We start from the raw sequence: 23,043 nt of genomic DNA on the forward strand, positions 1-23,043 counted from the left end.
TCTTTGAAGTTACAATGGCACTGAAAAAAGTGCCCCCCAAGCCACAGCTGAGCAAGACACCTGCATGCCCACCCGGCGGCACTCTTCCTCCTGTCTGAGGTTTTCATTGTTGTGAGCATTTCTGTTGAGGATTGGCAGGGGGGGGTGGGGGGGTATTTGGTTTTTATTCCCCCCATCTGCTGGGTGATTGCAGCAGGTTTTGGCCACTTCACATGACTCTGGGACACTGTGACCATCATAAATATGAATCAGTTGCCAAGCATCTGAATGTAAATCACAAGACCCTGGAGATGCTGCAACATTCCAGCTGATTGGCGCTTCTTCTCGGCTCAGCAAAAGCACCAGGATCAGTGCCACTTTCCAGCTGATTGGTGCTTCTTCTGAGCTCAGCAGAAGCACCAGGATCAGTGCCACTTTCCAGCTGATTGGTGCTTCTTCAGGGCTCAGCAGAAGCATCAGGATCAGCGCCAAGCTCCAGCTGGAGCCTGGCGCTGATCCTGGCACTTCCGCTGAGCCCTGACAGCCTCGAAGAAGCGGCGATCATCTCGAAAGCGATACTAATCCTGGCGCTTCCGCTGAGTCCTGACAGCCCTGCAGCTCCAGCCATCTCTCGCTCAGGCTTGTGCGATGCTGCCACAGGTTCAGCTCATTCCCCTCTCCTGCTGCCACTTTTCTAGGATGGTTGCGTACCACCTGCCAGGTGCCAATGTACCACAGGTGGTACCCGTACTACTGGTTGATAAGCCCTGGTCTATTGTTTTTATCATGTTTGTAAAGTTCTGTCCAAAGTCCATTATTTGTAATTGCTGAATCATAAATTACCAGGAAACATTATCAAATGCCTTTTGGGCATCTAGAAATATTAGTGCCAGTTGTTTCCCTGGGTGTAATTCATAATAGTCTAATACATCATATCACTCTTAAATTGTTTTTAATTTGTCTCTTTGGCAAAAAACCATTTTGGTCTGAATGTATGAATTCAGTTAAGTATCTTTTCACACTCTCTGCCATTATTGAAGTAAAAATTTTATAATCCACATTTAGTAACGATATCGGTCTATAATTTTTTATCTGTGTCAAATCTGAGTATTCTTTTGGTATTAAGGTAATATTTGCTTCTATCCATGTATTTGGGAGTTTAGCCTCCAATAAAAGTTCATTGCAAACGTCTTTCAGTGGTTCATTTAGTATATCTTGTAAAGCTTTATATAACTCCGCCGGTAGTCCATCTGGCCCTGGCGTTTTCTTGTTTTTTTGTCTTCTTATGACCTCTGTTATTTCTATCATTGTTATTTTTTCCTCTAGCATAATCTTACAGGTTTCTGAAATTTTTGGAAGGTTATTTTCTTCCAAATATTGGATCATTCTTTCTCTTGAAATTTCTTCTATGTCTTACATTTTCTTGTAATATTCTTTAATTATCTTTTTTATTTCTTCATTTTTAAATTGTAGGCAACCTTTTTCATTTACTAAATTATTTATCATTTTCTTTATACAAAGGGAAAAAATAGTCCAACCTATCAAAAACAGTACCATAAAAAATAGATTAGAAACACAAGTTAAGATAGGCAAAAAAATGGTAAGTGAGCACCTATCCAGCCTAGACGTGTTCAAATCACTAGGACCAGATGGATTACACCCCAACTTTCTCAAGGAACTGGCAGATGTGATCTCAGAACCACTGAACTATATTTTTCAAAGATCCTGGAACATTGGGGAACTACCAGAGGACTGGAAAAGAGCTGATGTAGTTCCCATCTTCAAAAAAGGAAAAAAATGGATCCAGAAAATTACAGACCTATCAGCCTGACCTCAATACCTGGGAAGATTCTGGAAAAGATATCAGCGAACACCTAGAGGCAAACAAAGTCATAACTAAAAGCCAACATGGGTTTGTTAAAAACAGATCATGCCGGACAAATCTTATTGCATTCTTTGACCAAGTGACAAAATTAGTGGACCAGAGGAATGCTGTGGATATAATTTACTTGGACTTCAGTAAGGCATTTGATAAAGTAGATCACAACCTACTACTTGATAAGATAGAAAAATGTGGGTTAGACAGCATCGCCACCAGATGGATTCGTAGCTGGCTGACCGGCCGTACTCAGCATGTGGTCCTCAATGGAACCGCATGTACATGGAGGGAAGTGTGTAGTGGGGTACCCCAGAGCTCTGTTCTGGGCCCAGTGCTCTTCAACATCTTCATCAACAATTTGGACAAGGGGATAGATGGGGAACTCATCAAATTTGCAGATGACAAGCTGGCAGGAATAGCCAACACTCCAGAAGATATGCTTAAAATACAGGAGGATCTGAACAAACTGGAACACTGGGCACTACCTAACAAAATAAAATTCAACGGTGAAAAAAAGTAAAATTCTACATTTAGGCAAGAAAAAACAAATGTACAGATATAGTATAGGTGGTACCTTGCTCAATAGTAGCAACTGTGAGAGGGATCTTGGAGTCCTAGTGGACAATCACTTAGATATGAGCCAGCAGTGTGCTGCAGCTGCCAAAAAAACCAACACAGTGTTAGGCTGAATTAACAGAGGGATAGAATCAAGATCACGTGAAGTATTAATACCACTTTACAATGCCTTGGTAAGGCCACACTTGGAATACTGCATCCAGTTTTGGTCACCACGATGTAAAAAAGATGTTGAAACTCTAGAAAGAGTACAGAGAAGAGCAACAAAGATGATTAGAGGCCTGGAGGCTAAAACATACAAGGAATGGTTGCTGGAATTGGGTATGTCTAGTTTAATGAAGAGAAGGACGAGGGGGAACATGATAGCAGTTTTCCAATATCTCAGGGGCTGCCACAAAGAAGAGGGAGTCAAGCTATTCTCCAAAGCACCTGAAGGTAGGACAAGAAGCACGGATGGAAACTAATCAAGGAGAGAAGCAACCTAGAACAGTGGTTCTCAACCTTTTTAATGCCACCACCCCATAATACAGTTCCCCATGTTGTGGTGACCCCCAACCACTTATACATCACCGGGTGCCAGGGGCGTGGCCAAAGGGGGAAAAAATGGCGGACAGCCTTGTTTGGCGACCCTCGTGAAATGGTCGTTCAACCCCAAATGGGGTCCTGACCCACAGGTTGAGAACCACTGACCTAGAACTAAGGAGAAACTTCCTGACAGTTAGAACAATTAACCAGTGGAACAACTTGCCTCCAGAAGCGATGAATGCTCCAACCCTGGAAGTTTTTGAGACTGGACAGCCATATGTCTGAAATGGTATAGGGTTTCCTGCCTGAGCAGAGGGTTGGACTAGATGACCTCCAAGGTCCCTTCCAACTTTATTATTATTATTATCATCATCATCATCATCATCCTTATCCTTATTATTAAGTTTATAAGCTAACCATCTACCTGGTTTATTTGCATTTTCCCCCCAAAAATTGTTTTGCTCTTTTTATTTGTTGTGCCAACAGATTTAGTTTGTGTTTAATTGTTTCCATTTCTCTTTTTAGAATCTTCTTTTGCGGATTCATTTGCAGTTCTGATTCTAGTTTTCCAAATTTTTCTTTTAATAGTACATACTGCTGTCTTTTCAGTTGGTTTGTTTGTTTTGCCATGTATGTTATAGCTATACCTCTAAAGTATGCTTTGGCTGTGTTCCATACATTTTGTAATGTTGTATCTTCTTTTTTGTTTTCTTTGAAGAAAAACTCCATTTCTTTTTTTTTTGGTAGTTCTATAAATTCTCTTTCTTTTAATATAGATTGGTTCAAAGTCCATCTTAATTTTTTTTGTATTCCACTCAACATCACTTTTAAAGGGTTATGGTCTGCCATGTACCTGGTTCTATCTCAATTTCCTGCATATTTATCCTCAGTTCAGATGTTATCCAGATCATATCGATTCTGGACCAGGATTTTTGACTGTTTGAATAAAATGTATATTATAATTTTCCTGGATTAATTTGCTTCCAAACATCATGTACTCCAATTTCTTCTATCATATTAAAAAAGGTCTTAGGTAATCTTCTTCTGCCAGTTTTTCCTGTTTTACTACTTTTATAGTCTAATGTCCCCCCACTATTGCGTTAAAGTCTCCTACTAAACAAATATTTTGGTACTCCATTTCTATTATTTTTCTATGGAGATTTTGATAGAATTCTTCCTGGTTATTATTTGGTGCGTAGATTACTACTAACAATGTTTGGTTTTGATGTAAATATATTTCTACCATCACAATTCTTCCATCTTCATCTGAGTAAATCATTTTAGAATCTATTGCCTCTTTAATATATACAGCAACACCTCTTTTTTCTGTTGCGCTGATGCATGATAAAATTTCCCAATTTTGGGGTATTCCAACAGTTTATAATGTTGTTTTTTTATATGTGTCTCTTGCAAACAAATTATATCTATATTTAATTTCTGTAGTTTTCTAAAAAAATTGTTTCTTTTTGATGGGGAGTTTAGTCCATTTATATTCACTGAAAAAAATCCATTTTCTTTCTCCATTTCAGTTACTTATATTTAGGTCTAGTCGATCTTGTGATCCTCTGTTCTCTGGCAATTCCTTCACTCTCTTGATCAGATTTCTCTTTCTGTTTTCCTGTTTGTATCATTGCTTCTTCATTTGCTTCTTCTATTTGTTTCTGATCTTTTCTCTCCTCTTGTCAATGTTGCACTCCTTTATTTAAGAATGCTTGGTTTCTTTCATCAAAGTCTTCTACTTTCCAAACTGAATCCAATCGGTATCTTGTATTATTCCAGTTGATTAAAATCTCTTCTGGCATCAACCATCTGAAATTTATGCCTTTTGCAATCAGTTAAGAAACAATATTGTCTTCAAGTTTCTCTTACTCTGTTGGGTATCTGCTTTAAAATCACAATTTCTTTATTTTTGTATTGTAATGGCTCATCTCTAACTTTTCTCAGTATTTCATCTCTTGTTGTTTTCGTTATAAATCTCACATGCATTTCTCTGGGTAGTTTGTATTTCCTTACGTAGCTTGAATTCGTTCGAAATATTTCATCTATCTCCATTTGCATCTCTGTCTGCTTTCAAAGCCTCTGCCCTGAGATCAATAATCACAACTGCTTTATTTTCTTCTCTGTCTTCAGGAATATTTTGAAATCTTAAGTAGTGTTCTGCTTTCTCTATTTCTAAGATCGCCACTGCTCCTTCTAGATTTTGGTTTGCTTGTTCTAATTTTTCATTTTCTTGCATTAGTATTTCCATTTTTTTTGTCAATATCATCTGATTTATTTTCCATTTTCTGAATTCTTTGTTCATTTTTGACAATCATTTGATGGTGGACTTCAAATTGTGTCTTTATGTCCAATATTTGTTCATTTAATTTATCAAAGTTACTTTTTGTCTCTTCATGATTTTTTTGCATTGATTCTTGAATCAATTTTAATGTAGTTTGCATTTCATTTTGAGCAGTTCTTATTTTCCCATGCTACAACATTGTTTCAATAGATCCCTGGGTTAGTGGGCTAGGTGTTCCAACAGAAGTTGCAGAGGAAGTCTTTTTCAAGAGTCTGGTGAGGTTTGATGTACTCATTTTTCCAGCCAACTATCTTAAGCTAAAATCCAAACCGTAAAATGAGCCAATTACTTTAGGCTAAATCCAATATCTCAAGGAGAGAGAAAAAAATAAAACAAGCAAAAAGAAAAAAAGGGGGAAAAGCCAACTATCTTAGGCTAAAGTCCAACCAAAACAAATGAGCCAACTACTTTAGGCCAAATCCAAATCCTCCAGTCAAGCCTGTCTCCAAGAAATTCCTGTTTTGGTTATATCCAGTGTCAACAAATATGATTGCAGAAAGTCTTTTCACTTGTAAACTCACACAAAGACATTTTGTTTACACCAGGTGTTGCTTCAAGGTCAAACACTTTCAGATTCTTTTATTATTTAGTGTTATTGTATCTTCTTTCACCACTAGATATCCTCGTACACTGTTTTGTCAATATCCGGTTTTAAAAGATTATTACAAAGTTTTTCTTTTAAAGTTCTTTATGGTTATTTACCCTTGGAATTATACCTAAAAAAATTGTTCCCACATCTTGTAGGTTAAGTAGTCTTTCTTTAAGTCAGTCTAAGTTCAGTTTTTAAGAGTTTTTTTAATATTCCTTAAAACCCTTCCCCCTTCTGTAGTTGCTCACCACCTTTAACTCTCTTCTCCCCTAGTCCTTCTGGGTTGTTTACTTTATAGCTCTTCCCAATCAGGAGATCAATATTTTTAAGTCCAAAAGGAAAGGAAAAAAGAGCAGGCTCACCCAGTTTCAGCATGCTGGCTCCTCACCGTGGCTCCTCACTTTTCTTCTGGCTGGCAACGACTTGGGCTGCCTGGGCTTACCAGGCAGCCTTTCCTCTGTCCTTTTAGAGGATTTCTTCAGTCCGTCTGGACTGACCGCCATCTGGTCTGGACTCCTGAAGCATCCCTCCTTCTTCGTTGCCCCTCCAGAGCAACTTTCTGGCCCCTTGGGATCACCGGGCAGAATGAAATCGGGCTAAGAAGCCGGAGCCCCAGCTTCTTCCACCCATCTCATCGAACGCCAAACCAGACATCCAGCTCGCTCAGGACTGTTATTAGCATTGGTCTGTGACATCAGTGTATTTCCTATTGCCAGTGGATAAGTGTGGCCCAGTAATACCAGGTGTGTCGAGCTTGACCACTGGATATAGAGAGTCAGGCTGCTCAGCCACACGCAGATCCATACAATTGTGATGATAGAGAGTTCCATCAATGTCCACTAGATAGGAGCGTGGTGCCACTTGTTGTAAACAGATACCCATTTTCCAATGACCTGTTCAATCTCCAGGCAGCGGTTTCATACGGACTCATTCCCCAATATTCAATTCTGGCAAATCTTTGGCTGATTTGTCATATTCTGCCTTGAATACTTGTCTCTTAAGCCATAACTTTTCTGGGACACCTTGTATCACAGAGGGCTCAAGCAGCTTATTTAAGGAGGTTTTTAGTCTCCTTGATATCAGTCTCTGTGCTGGACTACTGTCCATGCCCTCAGTTGGAGTATTTCTCCAATGTAGAATGGCCTTCCATGTATCTTTACCATCACTTTGCGCTTTCTTGCATAAATTCTTAACAATCTTCACAGCTGATTCAGCTTTGCCATTAGCTTGTGGATGACGTGGTGAGGAAGTCACATGCTCAAACTCCCACATAATGGCAAATATCCTAAATTGCAGGTTTGCAAACTGAGGGCCGTTATCAGAGATCACTTTATCTGGTTAGCCATGATGTGCAAACTGAGCCTTGCATCTCTTAATGGTAGTTTCAGTGGACAAGTCAGGAAGAAGTTCAATTTCCCAAAAGTCTGAATAATGATCAACTAGTATCAGGTACTCTTTTCCTGGATAATTGAACAAATCTATACTGATGATCTGCCAAGGACGTGAGGGGTGAATCTCAAAATTGTGTAACTCAGCCGGAATGGTGAACTGCATCAAACCCAGACGCTCACATGTTGATCCAGACAATAGTGGTTTCTGATCGGCTTCTACAATCTCAAATTCAAGTTTGTGATATCCCACGTATGCTGCATTCTGTTTGGAAAAGTCCCAATAATTCCATTACTTCTCTTGAATATAACTTCAGTTTGGTGCTATAGGCTGAAGAGGTATCTCAGGTGCCAGTTTCATATTGTCCTTTAAACTCATTACATCACATGTTGCACCTGAGTCCAGCTGGCAGGGTTGGAATATATTGTTTAATCTGAGATTTACAAACCATTTTTTGCCTTTAGAGTTTACCGCACCAATGCATTCTTTTGTGTAAACCACATTGGTGGTAAACAAGTGTGCATCCTCAGGATCTGATATTTGCTCAGTTGTGTGCAGCTTCCTCGCTTTCATTTTACTTGAAAGACACACTCGTGTAAAATGATTTGGTCCCCACATGCTCTGCAGGTTTTCCATATGCAGGGCACTGCTCTTTCTCTCGTACATGCACACTGCCACAGTACTTGCATGATATTAGGTTGCTCCCAGGTGAATTGTGTAGACGAATTTTGTGCTGGCGCTTGTGCTGGTGGTTCTTCATGCTTAGCTGTTGTTTGTAGGCTGCATTGACACTGCCAGTCTGTTTATCCTCCTCCAAGGCTCTCAGCCATTTGTCTGCAAGTTCTATGGTACGACATATCTCAATTGCAGCTTGTAAGCTTAAATCATGTTCCCTCAAAAGGCGGTGGTGTGTGTGGTGTGTGTTTTCAATAGTGATACCCAGAACTATTTTTTCACAAATAGGTTTGTCTCTCAGAGAGCCATAATCACAGCTTGCAGCTTTTTCTCTTAGCCATGTGACAAAACTGTCTATTGCTTCATCTTCTTCTTGCTTACAGCTGCCAAATATATATCTCTCATATATGACATTTTTAGAAGGTCTGAAAAATTTTTGTAAACATGGAGGCATTCACTACCCATCAGCCATCTCAGTGTGGCTGCCTGCACTGCTGCTGGTTTGTCATCTAAGCCTGTGGCTAGGGAATAATCCTCAAACTCTTGGCCCAGTTACTGCTGCAATCTCCACTCACTCTCATTGCCTCAGGCAGTGGAATGCTGTTAGTAGCTGTCATGATGCTGGTTTCCTGACTTCAAATGCTCAGCTTCCAGGAAAGGGTCGCAAGTACTAACTGGCATGCATCAAATGTGTGGAGACAGCGCAGATTCAGATGCTTCTGACACCATGTTTCATGTGGAGTCAGTAAATACAAGGCCTCACTGTACAAAAGCCATCATTCTTAGAGAGAGAGAATACAACTACAGGAACAGGAAATGCATGACAGGAACAATAGAGATGAATGATAGAGTAGCAATATGAAACAGAAACAAATACAATAGAGATGAATGATACAGCTGCATATAAGCTAAACATAACACCCATAACTAAATGTCTTGTACAATGTATCTTTAAATTTTAAATATGAATGCTAAGACTTTGTGAATTGCTTTGGCTCAAGGACAACAACCTTTGTTCATTCAATCTGGTTTCATTAAAGGACATCAAGCATCAAATTCTAAATTATTAGCAAATTATTATTGATACACAAATACATTAGATTCAGCATGGGTTGTCTTGGACATCAAGAAAATCTATGGCATTGTACAGATTATATTTTTAAAGTATATTTTGGTTAAACTTGATTATTTCCTTAAATATAATCGATTAGCATTCAACCCACCAGCAGAGCTTACCTCCATCTGAATTATATTTTTATCCTTTAGGATGTTATGTGGATCTTATTAAAAATGTCTACTTTCTCCTTTTACTTAAGTTGATGTTGTAATTACTGCTTTGCTTTAGTAGATAATGTAAGAATTTTCCATATAGCAGACTGGCTGAACATAATAATATGTTGATTATATTTATGCTTTATTGATCGTTTATTTTATATTTCATTCGTAAAAGTTAACTACCTTTATTCTGAATAACTGTGGGTTGTAATGTTTGCCAGCATTCTTTATCAAAACATAATGCAATTGTTTTGCTCACTGTCCTAATGTCCTGGCCCAGTACTTGAGAAAAAAAGAGGTTTCCAGAATCTTACTAATAGCTACCAGAATTGGGACATCTGGATCTTGGTGGATTTACTATTCCACAAGGCAGTACAGTGACAAAGAAGCATGCTTTCTGAGTCCCATTAGATCAGGGGTCCCAAGCCCTCATTGGTGGACCAGCATGCCAGCAACCAGGCCGCTCAAACAAGCAAAGCCCCATCTGCGAGATGCAGACAGCACATAAAACCATGCCCCCTCCGGTCCGCGTAAAAACCTTTCTCCATGAATCAGCCCAAAAAGTTTGGAGCTGCTGCATTAGATAACATGTTTAAAAGAAGAAACTTGAGGCATAATTGTAGAAAAGGGAGCCCTCAGATAACCCAGCCCTATACTATGAAGACATGTATTGTGTAGATGACAATACATTGAATGTAGAATGCTTACTGAGAGCCTGGTGCAATTCATTTGGTAAAGTTACAATAGCTATACCAAGATGCAACCATAACTACAATTCTGCTGCATTCTGCACCACTTCTGTTTTTTAGTGGTCTTCAAGCCTGTGTAGAGTACAGCAATAGCACTTAGACTTATATACTGCTTCATAGTGCTTTACAGCCCTCTTTAAGCAGTTTACAGAGTCAGCATGTTGCCCCAACAATCTGGGTCCTCATTTTACTGGAAGGGTGGAAGGCTGAGTCAACCTTTCAACCTTGAGACGGTGAGAATCTGGCAACTGCAGTCAACAGAAGTAGCCTGCAGTACTGCATTCTAATCACTGTGCCACCACAGCTCATTTTGTAATAATCCAGGAAAATATTTTCAGATATTTAACTGCAAATGTTAAATTTCAATGTAGCAATGCTATCAATTAGGCTTTTCACTTTTAAAAACTTTAGAATACATTTCCCATTTAAATTCAAAAAACTTTTACCAGAAAAGAAATATTTTGCATCTTAATTATATGTTGTCTATGGTGTTTCTATATAGTTTGATTGATACATTATGTTTGCCTAATTTTTTTACTGTTATTTGGAATCCATGAAATATTGAGCACATATTTGTTTTGGAATTACCATTAAATAAAATGTTTTAATATACAAGGAATATATATCAGACTTAATTCTTATTCTTTCCTTTCATTCTAGACTGCACAATTTAGATTATTTTATGCAGGAAGCTAAAAGAAAAAAGCATAAAGCGGATGCAATGGTAAGAATGCTTGAATTTCTGGTACATTATTCCAATTTATCTGTATAATAAAACTTTCTTAGGAAAACTTTACTAATAGTAATTTTTAAATCCTTCTAACATGTACATTTCTCTTACCAGCACAGATTTAAATATAATCATATAAACAATTATCCAAGATCAATTAACAGATACATTTTAGATAAATTAAAATTTGAGATAGTCCAATTCTTTTTAAAAAATATTATATGGGTGTAACACTGCATTAGTATAGCAAACCCCATTATCAAATATATAATGGATCATTTGTAGATTAAAATACTACAGGCCAGACCAGAGCTAACATTCTCAGAAAGCAGTTTGATCCAACACTGATTTCTTTGAACAAGAAGAGGATAGAACACTATTTGCAAACCCTCAGTTTGTTCTATAAGCCAGAGTTCCCCAACTTTTCTGGCTTTGTGGTCCGGTCGGGGAGAGGGACAGGGGAAGGGGGAGAGGCGCAGCTCCTTTTGAGAGAATGATGGACATATGCGGCTGCTGCTTGCACAAAAGGAATATGCAGTCGTGCATTTGCCTGCTGCTCACACAAGTGAAGATGCGCGCATATGCGCGTGCACTCACTTGTCACTTCCATGGCCAAGTTCTGAACAGTCAAGGCCCAATAGTGGTTGGTGGTTGGGGGCCCTGCCATAAGCAATTGTGTATTCCTTTTCCTCCCCTTGAAAGTTTGCAAAAATATCTTGCTTTTGGGAAAACTTGCAAGAGCAAGGGGAATTTGCAATAATCACTCCCCTTTCATTCATGAAACCTCTGCTAAACTCCCTAGCCATTTTTGAACACAACAACAGCATTGGGTACCCCCAATGGGTATAGTCAGCAAGCTTCTCCTGATATCAGTGGGCCTTGATTTAATAATGCTAAATATGTATTCAGTACAATGTACATGGGAGAATTTCTTCCAGCTCTAGAGCAGGGCTTTTCAACCAGTGGTACGGGTACCACCTGTGGTACATTGGCACCTGGCAGGTGGTACGTGACCATCCCAGAAAAGTGGTAGTGGGGGAGGGGAATAAGCTGAACCGGTGGCAGTACCGCACAAGCCTGAGCGAGAGATGGCTGGAGCTGCAGAGCTGTCAGGGCTCAGCGGAAGTGCCAGGATCAGTGCTACTTTCCAGCTGATCGGCGCTTCTTCGGGGCCGTCGGCTCAGTGGAAGCACCAGGATAAGTGCCAGGCTCCAGCTGGAGCTCTGCGCTGATCCTGGTACTTCTGTTGAGCCCTGAAGAAGCACCAATCAGCTGGAAAGCAGCACTGATCCTGGCACTTCTGCTGAGCCGAGAAGAAGCACCGATCAGCTGGAATGTTGCAGCGTCTCCAGGGTCTTGTAATTTACATTCAGATGCTTGGCAACTGATTCATATTTATGATAGTCACAGTGTCCCAGGGTCATGTGAAGTGACCAAAACCTGCTGCAACCACCCAGCAGATGGGGGGAATAAAAACCAAACATCCCCCACTCCACCCCCGCTGCCAATCCTCAATAGAAATGCTCACAATAATGGAAACCTCGGACAGGAGGAAGAGCGTGGCCAGGCAGGCAGGCAGGTGTCTTGCTTGGCTGTGGCTTGGGGGGCACTTTTTTCAGTGCCATTGTAACTTCGAACAGTCACTAAGCGAACTGTTGTAAGTCGAGAACTACCTGTACTTTATCATTTTTTTTCCTTTTTTTTTTTTTTTTTTTTTGGTCATCAGGTTTTTGACACCTTGCTAGGCGACTGGTGGTACTCGGGCATTGCCATATCTTAAAAGTGGTACAATAGGTGAAAAGGTTGAAAAGCCCTGCTCTAGAGGAAGGAGACAATGGCAAACCACTTTTGGAAAAAAAAACATGCCAAGAACATTGCAGAAATTTGTTCACACAGTTGCCAGGAGTCAAAACACAGGCTGCTTGTGCATGAGTTCTCTCTCTCTCTCTCTCTCTCTCTCTCTCTCTCTCTCTCTCTCTCTCTTACACACACACACACAGAATAAAATGATTACTGATTAAATTAGAGATTTACTCTGAATTTTGTGCTCAAACCATATATACAAGCTCATATTTTTATAGTCCTATTTCTCTTTGCATTTATTTATTTTGACCATTCATTTGTAAATGCTACATATCAGCTTAGCTGCATTGGTGTATACTTCATATTTCAGCATATCAAGGCCTGAATTTGGTTTGCTTTTTTCATGATGTGCCTTACTGAACTAAAGATAAAGATACCTTCAAATGAAGCACTTCTCCTGCAAACATCATCCATGCAGTTTTCTTGGTAGCATTACAGAATTGTAATGCTTTCATCCAGGGTATTTGAAATCCCAGTCTATCCAAGAGCTCTTGAATTTGCAAATGGTCTCACAGCTGACTGCTTAACCATTAAATTTAGTTAGGGACTGCCATCTCCTGAATCTTGATATGTTATAAAATTAGTAATTGACTAGATATTCCTATCTTCTCTACTGAGAAACTTACCAACTTCAGATCTAGAGTTTTAAATTCTAGTTGAAAGCCTAAAATACTCTCTTGTTCTGAAGCTGAAATAGTAGTTTCTTGGTTCAAACTAAATTAGGTTAAGTAGACACTTTGTGACTTAGCAAGAACCTTGAGGGAAAAATCTTATACAAATCTTAAAATAATCCAAACTAAATAAAATAGCCTTTTTTATTTGCTAACATAAATAGTCTGCCTCTTTGTATAGAAGACATTAGTAAGAAGTCATTACTACTCAAGGATAGATACAAATACATTATTTTGTCATGTTTTTCCTGCTGGTTTTATCTTGAAGGTGGAAAAATTTGGCAAGGCACTGAATTATGCTGAAGCTGCATTATCATTTATTGAGTGTGGAAATGCCATGGAACAAGGACCCATGGAATCAAAGTCCCCGTACACAATGTATGCAGAAACTGTGGAGCTCATCAGGTGCGCCTCTGACAATACTCCAAAAATTGGCTGACTCTCGTGCTTATGCAGTATATAGGTAGTCGTCGACTTTTGATCAGTCTCTTAACAACTATCCAAAGTTATGACAGACAAACAAAAACTACTTAAAACCCATTTTTGAACTTTAAATGGCTGCACCCCGTCCCACAGTCGTTGTATTTTAGACGCTTGGCAACCAGATCATCTTTACAGTCATTTGCAGCATCCTCCTATTTGTACGAATTTCAGCAAATGAAGTCACCCATGGTGGTTTCATTTATCCCCCCGAAATACAACCAGAGACTTCCTTTATTTCTTCTTAACAATTTTCCTGCAACGTTGTGAGGAATTGGTCCTTATTGTAAATAATGAGATAACTTGTAGCTTACCTGTTTATTACTGTACAATGTTATTTAATATTTATCAACCCTTACATTTTTCTGGGAGGGAAGACTAGTGATCTTTAAAAAACAGTATAGACCAGGGTTGTTGAACTCAATTTCATTGAAGGCCACATCAGCATTGCAGTTGCCCTCAGGGGGGTGGGTGGGTGTGGCCAGGGTGAGTGTGGCCTACTGGGTGGGTGTGGATAGAGTGGGTGTGGCCTACTGGGTGGGTGTGGCGAGCTCTACACCTTTCGTGTGAAGGGCACCTGTGGAGGCCTGGGAAGGAGTGGGACAGATCTGAGGGTCTCTGGCAGAAGGGGCTGGGACCAGGGCAAGTGCCAAGGCATGGTCCACTAAAGGAGCCTCACTGTTCCTCTCAGGCCATGCAAGGGGATGGCTTATGGAGCTAAGACTGAATGTGTTTCAGCATAGATGGCCACCACAAAATTGTACATTGGCTCCGCAGGGCCAAGGCATAGGGGGCCATTCCCTTACTGTTTCCAGGATGGCTTCGCAGGCCGCATCTGGCCCTTGGGTCTTGTGTTTGACATGTCTGGTATAGACAGAATTAAGGGAGGCTTCCTTACCTCCATTGGAGGTGGGCATTGGAAGAATATCTGAAGTATAGTGAAGAAGGTGCAATGAAGCTAGTATACCAGGAAATCCTATTGAGTACTGGAGAGACCAAACCAGGGCTTTTTTTGTCATACAATGAACCGGAACAGAGTTCTAGCACCTTTTTTTTTTTGATGGATTTTTTCAGAGTTGCATTCTTTTCCTATTGTTTCCCTTCCTATCCTCATTTATTTTTGAAAATCCCCCATTGGCGGTACAGTGTGAGTGGGGTCCCCTGCAGCTCTGTCTGCCTCCTCTAGGAGGAGCCATGAGGCACTGGAGCACCACACAGCCAGAGCGTGGCTTGATTGGTTGGGTCGGACCATATGGTGTGGAAGCTGATGGTAGTGGTGGGAGACACATAAACATGGAGGCCATCTTTCACAAGAGGGTGAATGAACCTTTTGCCTTCCCTTACAGAAGGTGAGGTGTGAGGGTAAAAAGAGGCGAAGGGAGAGGAAAGAAAGGCGGTTGGCGTGGAAGCTTGCCTGACAGTGAAACTTTACTCTTTCGGTTCCTTGGGTAGTTCAAAGGCTGGGATGTCTACGAAAATCTCTTTTTAGTCTTTTATACTTTATATTCAAACTGCAGAGGGGAAGAATAAGAATAAAGCCAATGTCTTGTGATTTGGAGGTATTATTATTATTAATAATATATATTAATTATGTATTGGTCAGATGTAAAGGTAGACCTACAGCATGTAATCAGATTTATTTATTAAATTGGATTTAACTTAAAGGTAAATTAAAAGTAATCTGTTCACTGACAAAGTTTCAACTTTAATTTGTTTCAAGTCAATATCCATATTAAACTCCAAATGTAAATTTTTCCACCTTGTTTAACAGCTTCTTAAAAATAATTCAATCTTTTACAAGCAACCAAATTTTGTTTTATTGAGCCAATTTCATTCCACATAGAAAGCTGACATTTCCACTCATTAAATTAAATGGGTATGTCAGTGGTAAATGTCCCAAAAGATTAATAAAATGCCTTCTTGTAATTTAAAGCCACACAGTACATGGTAACATTAATAGTATTAACTTACCTTGAACAAAATCCTAGTCTTTTAGATACACTAAAAATTGAAGGGTTTTTTTTTCAACTACAAAGGTAAACCTTGTAGGGTAGGCAAGATGGATTGTATAATGTATGTGAGTCCCGGCACCTTTTTTTTTTTTTTTTTTTACAAAAAAAGCACTGGACCAAACTAATCTACAATAAAGACCAAATGAAGAACAGAAAAGTGGCATGGGAAAACAAAGCATTATTTGCCCAGTGCATTACAAAAAATAGCAGGGAAAGGAGATGATAACAAGACCTGGCAATGAAAGTTGAAGAAGGACTAATTCTGACAACACAAGACCAAGCTTTAAGAACAAATGCATTGAGCCAGAATTGAGAAGACAGCAAGAGATAGCAAAGAAACCTCTGCAAAGAAGCTGAAGAAACATTGAACAACTTGATTAGCTGCTGCAAGAAGATATCACAGTTTGACTACAAAAAATGACATGACAAAATAGCAACAAAAAGTCCATTGGAAGATCTGCAAGAAATACCATTTGCCTGAAAGCAAGTATTGGTGGGACCATAAAATAGAGAAAGTAATAGAAAATGAAGATGCTAAAGTGCTCTGGGACTTCAGAATTCAAATAGACAGGCATCTGCCCCATAACACGCCAGAGTTAAAATTTGTTGATAAGACAAAAAAAGTCTAGCTAGTGGATGTGATAGTACCTGGAGATAACAGAACAGAAGAGAAAAAGCTGAACAAGATAATAAAATACAAAGACCTGCAAATATAAATAGAGCGACTATGGCAAAAGAAGACAAAGGTACGGCCAATAATTGTAGGTTCCTTGAGTGCAAATCCACAACAATTGGAGCACCTCTTGAATGCCATTGGCATTGTCAAAATCACCATCAGTCAGTTGCCAAAGGCAGCTTTGCTCAGAATAGCTTACATCCCTATGACGATACCTTTATCATCAAGGATCCACATCTGCATATCTTCGATCCTTGTGAAGGACTCATTAGGTCAGACATGTCAAACACAAGGCCCGGGGGCCAGATGCAGCCGCAAAGTGGTTTCATGTGGCCCGCGAATTCATCCTGGAAACAGTGAGGGAATGGCCCCCTCTGCCCAGGCCGGCCGGGAGCCAATGTACAATTTTTGGTGGCCATATATGCTGAAACGGATTCAGTCTTAGCTCCATAAGCCCCCCCCCCCCCGCATAGCCTGAGAGGAACAGTGAGGCTCCTCCAGTGGACCATGCCTTGGTACTTGCCCTGGTCCCACCCCCTTCTGCCAGAGACCCTCAGATCTATCCCACTCCTGCCCAGGCCCCCACAGGCACCCTTGACGCGAACGATGTAGAGTTGGCCACACCCACCCAATAGGCCACACCCACTCCATCCACACCCACCCAGTAGGCCACACCCACCCAGCCCCCTGAGGGCAACCGCAATGCTGATGCGACCCTCAATGAAATTGAGTCTGACATCCCTGCGTTAGGTGGACAAAAATGCAAAATCCAGTCTGAATATCTGGCTGACTATGCAATCAACCATATTATTGAAGAAGAAAATCAAGAGTGCCAAGAACAAAGCAACCAATTTCAAGGGTAGGGGTTTCCATCTTATATTAGATCCCTCCTAAGGGTGATTTAATTATTTAACCGGGTTATTTTTTTCTTCACCTTGAGTCACTATAGTGGCCATGTAAATAGTTTACATAAATAAATATCACTAGAAAATCTAACAAAAATATGAAAACAGAAAAAAACAAACATCTGCAAAAATTGATCTTTAGAAGTGTTGTCCATTTGTTTGTTTATGTATTTAAAAATATAAAAGGAGAAACCACAAAAATGTTCATCAGAAAAATATTTCACATTTGGATTAAACTCACAAGGATACATATTTATAGTATGTTTGCAAAGCAAGGAGGGATATAAATGAGATGGAACATTGTAGTAAAAAAAGGTTAAATGCAGAAGAGGGGACTTTGAACCTCATGAACTTTTAGAACCTTTGAAGTGAATGAAAGAATGAGACCATCTAGTATAGTGTCATGCAAAATACTGTAAATGATGATCATTATAAAGCATTTTAATTAATCAGTAGTAAGTCACTTTGAGAATTGGAGCTAACTGAAAGAAATGATCAAATGTGATGACATTAATGGGAAAAAACCAGGAAGATAAGAAGTTAATAGTCAAGGAAAAGAAGAATAAACAGTGCTAGGGGTTATTCATCTAAGCTTCATAAGGGAAAAGACTTTGCTATGGTTTGTTAAAGCTGGCAGGTAGACAGACCCAGTATTTTTAAAGTGTTCCCACTGAAAGGAACAAGAGGGGGAGATGATAACTTTAGGTAAACTAAAGTCCCACTGAGCTATAAAATGTTTCATATTTATTTGTTTGTTTGTTTGCTTGCTTGCTTGTTTGCTTTCCTGACTTTGTTCTCCATCTTTGCAGATATGCTGTGAGACTAAAAACCCACTCAGGTTCCAGTATGACATCAGAAGAAAAACAATTAACAGCATTATGGTGAGTAAATTAAAATGTATTCAAAATTTTTTCATTTATTCAATCCTTAAAATGGAACGTTATAATAATTAAGCAATACCAGATTTCACAATGCCTTTTGTCTGTTATATAAGATTACAACCATCACCTTTAAATTGAGCCCAGAAACATTGCTATTTCATGCAACATGCAGATTATTATAATATTAATATCCGTCTAGTATTTTTATAGAATATTTAAGACATCTATAGTTTTAAGCAATTCATGTGGCTGGTATTAATATATTGGTTATGTTTTAGACTAGCTGAGCATTTTTATAGACAGTCCCATGTCTGTATTACAGAAGTTTTGTCTTAGTGTAAAATTGAGATTGGTTTTTATAAATAGGAGTGAAATTGGTTTGACATCCTTAACTAGTCAGTAATCTTAAAAAAAAATTTTTTTACAAGCTACAATAGAATCTTTTATTTGGCACAGAAAGGTCTTTCAGTTTATCCCTGCTTATCTCATTTGAAATCTTAAAGATCAATAAATACTTTCTTTTTCTTTGCTATAATATCTCTCATGTTTCTAAGGAGCAACATTTGTAAAATCATGTCATTCAGCTTTAAACTCCTATTTTCCCATAAATTAAAAAAAATTCTCAGTGTTAATTCTCTAAATAACTGTTAATTGCCCATTGTGGATTCTGAGTGGCATACTTCCTAAGTTACCAGCATACAGCTATTCTGAAAATCTGACAAGGGAACAATATAACATACAAATCAAAAGAAGGAGGTCCTAGTTGGGAATTGACAGAGGACACAACTTTTAATAAGGAAAAAAAAACAAAAGTGTAAGGCCAGTGGACAAGAGTTAGAAAAAAAACACCTTTAAATATAAATAGTCCTCGATTTACGACCACAATTGAACCCAAAATTTCTGTTGCTAAGCAAAACAGTTGTTAAGTGAGTTTTGCCCCATTTTATGATCTTTTGCCACAGTTGTTAAGTGAATCATTGCAGTTGTTAAGTTAATGACATGGTTGTTAAGTGAATCTGGGTTCTCCATTGATTTTGCTTGTTAGTAGGTTGCAAAAGGTGAAAACAAGACTCTGAGACAGGCAACCATCATAAGTATAAGTCAGTTACCAAGCATCTGAATTTTGATTATGTGACCAAGGGGATGCTGCAATGGTCATAAGTGTGAAAAATGGTCATAAGTCACTTTCTTCAGTGCTGTTGTAACTTTGAATGGTCCCTAAATGAATTGTTGTAAGTCAGGAACTACCTGTACCTCAAAGAAGAAACAAGCCATAAGCCTTCAGGAGAAGAAAAAAGGAAGCAATAGATCAAAGGGAAATAGATCCTGGGGACAGAAGGAATACAGCTGGGCCGTATAAGAAGAATAAGAATGAGAGCCAGTTTGGTCTAATGGTCAAGGCACCAGGCTAGGCATGAAAGCTGACTAGATGACTTTGGGCCAGTCACTTTCTCTTAGCCCACCTCACCTTACAGGGTTGTTGTTCTGGGGGAAATAGGAGAAGGAACGAGTATTGTGTGTGTTCCTCACTTGAGTTGTTTATAAAAATAATAAAGGTGGGATATAAAAAATAAAGTAAATAAATAAAAATAAGAGAAGATTTGATGGCTTACTACTATAGTATGTGGAATTAAATCCTTCCTATCCATTGAAACAGACTAAAAAAAACCCCCTACATTCTGCAAACAAATGGCTGACTATACAAATGATATCAGATACTGTATTTTGTTTCAGGATCTAAATTACCTGGCTAAAGAATTATTCAATTAAGAAAGCTTTAATCTTAATCTAGTGGAGCTGAAAATCTATATGTAAAAGTCTCAGACAAAAACTTGTGTGCTGCAGAAATGGAAATATTCTAATGAAATCACTGTCTGAAAAATCATAAAGAATATTGGCTCATAAAATTATATTTTATTTATTTTACTACATGTGTGTGCTGTCCCACATTGCTGGGTAGCTTATAACAATAAAACATATCATAAAAGCATCATAAACTTAAAATAATAGAAAATATTTTACCAAGACACAAATAACCACAAAAAAGCATAACTACCAAAGGCCATATTTCTTATTCCAATTAGTGTGTCTTCCAAAGGCCAAACAAAAGATTCTCTTGATGTGAATAAAATCAAGAAGGATTCCATTCTGACTCTAGGGGAAGGAAAATTCTCCAAAGCCAGGAGAAAAGCCTGGTTCTGCACTTCTGTTCCCCAGACTAAAAGAAAGGATCCGAAGCTTACCTTCCCAAGTAGACTCATAGAATGGGAAAGTCTACTTAGAGAAGATGGTCCCTCAAAAATCAAAGATTCAGCCAATAAAGAGATTTTTATGTGATTACAAGCTCTTTGAATTGTCCTGGAAAACTACTGGTAGCCTGGGCAGCTCTTACAGAATCATGTGACTTTGTTAAACTGGGACCAACCTATTAACAGATGGGATGCTGAAGTATAGACCAACTTCAGCTTTGAGTAGTCTTTAGAGGCAGTCCCAATAGACAACGTTATAGTAACCCAACTGTAATGTGTATAATTAAGGTGATGACAACATGAATAATTGTCTCTGGAGCATTCTCTTTCAAAAAATAGCTGCATCTGGTACATCACTATAGCAGTTAAGGAGAATTCGCAGATCTTCGAACAGCTTCTTGGAGGATTCCAAATAGAATCTGTGCATCCATAGTATGGAAGCAGAAAGTGTCTATTGAAAGTCCTTCCTGCTAAGATGACCAATAGAGGGACATGGAAGCAGGCATTCTCTGTAGAAATACCCCTCTTTTGAAACAACTTGCCCCCAGAAACAAAAGCAGTATCTTCCATTACAATTTTTCAGAAGTTTCTTAAAAACTGGTTGTTCTGTAACCAGAGGAATAGGATAGAAGATTGATATCTGAGTAACTTGTGGCCTCATTTTATGTATTATTTTTATCTATTGTGTCATGTTGCTTTATTTTAACATAATCTGTATTTTATCATCACCTCTATACCACTTAGAATCTATCATTAGTTAAGTAGTGAAGAAGTTCCATAAACAAGTAACTATAGTCAAATGCACTCAGAAAATCTGTGAATAAACATGGCAATACTGTAGGAAGCTTCAAGATTAAAAGAGGAAAAATGAAGCACTATTTTTGTTCACATCTACTACCAATTAGTACAAGATGCGGATAAAGCTTTGAAAAAGCGAATTGCCGATATTTCAGAGCAGCACTGAGTAATTCCTCCAACATCTCTTGGGAAAAACATTGGATCAGTGTAGACATTCCAGGAAATTCCAAACTTATCTTACTGACACCTTTTTCTTTCAGAGAGTAGAAGACAACGCCAGAGACTTGGCTGTACAATACTTGACTTGATATTAAGGGAAATTAGTTAAAGAAGTAGAAATAGAAGGAATATGGGGGGAAAGTGCCCCAACCTTATGAGGTTTAAAGATTGGATTTTAAGGAATACTAAAATTGAAGATAGTCAAAGAACAATCTTGAACTTCAAAAAAGTAATTTTAATAAATTCAGAGCAAAGAAGGATTCTTTAGTAAAAAAAATGCTAATTGCAAAAGGTTCTTCTAGAAAAGTTCCATAAAAGGATGTTCAGGGTACTTGGAGAACAATTCCAAAAAAGAAGTAACATGAAGGACAGCAGAAGAAGTTAGCAAAGGTACCTAAAATATTTAAGGAAAATCAGAAAACAAAGTACCCATAACAAATACACAAATAACTAAGTCACAGCAGAAGAATACTACTGGGAGCTTGATCATATTGCTGCTGTCAGGAGAATTAAAACCTAGGAATAGCTGAGATTGGCAAAAAATGCGAAGGGTTGGAGAGGTTCTATCTGTTCAAAATAAAAGGGAGAGAAAAGAAACAGTACACTTAATTGCTGACCAGAAATTGTCACAATTAGAATTAAATAGAGGATTGATGCCTCAGACTGATAGATGCATTAATTGAATGGATGGGCAGATACATACCTACAAACACAGAATCAGTTTAAGTCGTAGAATTAAATGAATTGTATTCTAGGTAGTCAAGGAAGTAGCTGATTATCTGAACAATCCTTTTTACATTAACTTGGACAAATCCTGGAGAACTGATGAACTGTTACACCAGCGGCCTCCAATCTTGGCGGCTTGCACACAGCTCAACTTGCATAAGTGGCGGGTCAGCACATGAGCGCGAGTACCTGCCGGCTCTCACACAAGTTGAGCTGCGCTCACATGCGCACATTCAGGCCAGCCACTCTCATGGCCTAATTCTGAATAGGCCACAGTAACCAAATTTTGATCACGTGACCCTAGGGATGTTACAGTGGCCATAAGTGAGTCATAAATCTCTTATTTCAACATCATCATAACTTCAAACAGTCATTAAATAAATAATTTAAATCAAGGTCTACCTGTAGTACCACATAACCATTCAAAAACCAGCTTTTCCTATGTTGTTTTTAAAATTAAACTTTAGCAAGCTTCAACGTGACCTCATGAATACATCCAAACAGGTTTTTTTTTGACAATGGTTTGCCAATGTCTTCTTCTGGAATTTTTCTTGTCTACACTACAGTCATCCAATTGCTAATCCAGCTTAAATGTTTGAGCTCAACCAATTTCAGCTATATGCTGCCAAGTAGCTATGCCTTGCCAGATCTTTAGAAAATGGAAAGAGTTAGCTTTCTACCTCTGAAAGGAAAAATATATCGATACCTATTTTATGAGTGATATAATTAATCATATTTTAGATTTGAGAGAATTTTGTTGTGTGTTGTCTCTTGTTTCTTTTTAACAAGTTTTTCCCCTGACATACCTTGTGACTGATTGTTATCAGAAGCATTGCAGAGCAGTTCAAGCTAAAAT

At 38.6% G+C, this 23,043-nt stretch overlaps 1 protein-coding gene across 1 annotated transcript in view; it reads left to right on the forward strand.

Moving 5' to 3' along the window:
- Nucleotides 1–23,043, forward strand: part of LOC120306773 (AF4/FMR2 family member 3-like) — a 251,296-nt gene that overhangs the window by 216,422 nt on the left and 11,831 nt on the right. The window contains exons 12-14 of the mRNA XM_039340579.1: nucleotides 10,638–10,701; nucleotides 13,510–13,646; nucleotides 18,124–18,195. Coding sequence (XP_039196513.1) covers nucleotides 10,638–10,701; nucleotides 13,510–13,646; nucleotides 18,124–18,195 — 273 coding nt within the window. The remainder of the gene's footprint in view (nucleotides 1–10,637; nucleotides 10,702–13,509; nucleotides 13,647–18,123; nucleotides 18,196–23,043) is intronic.

This window comes from Crotalus tigris, unplaced genomic scaffold (genome assembly GCF_016545835.1).
Source record: "Crotalus tigris isolate CLP2741 ecotype Arizona unplaced genomic scaffold, ASM1654583v1 scf7180000017753.6788120, whole genome shotgun sequence".
NCBI classification, from domain to species: Eukaryota; Metazoa; Chordata; class Lepidosauria; order Squamata; family Viperidae; genus Crotalus; species Crotalus tigris.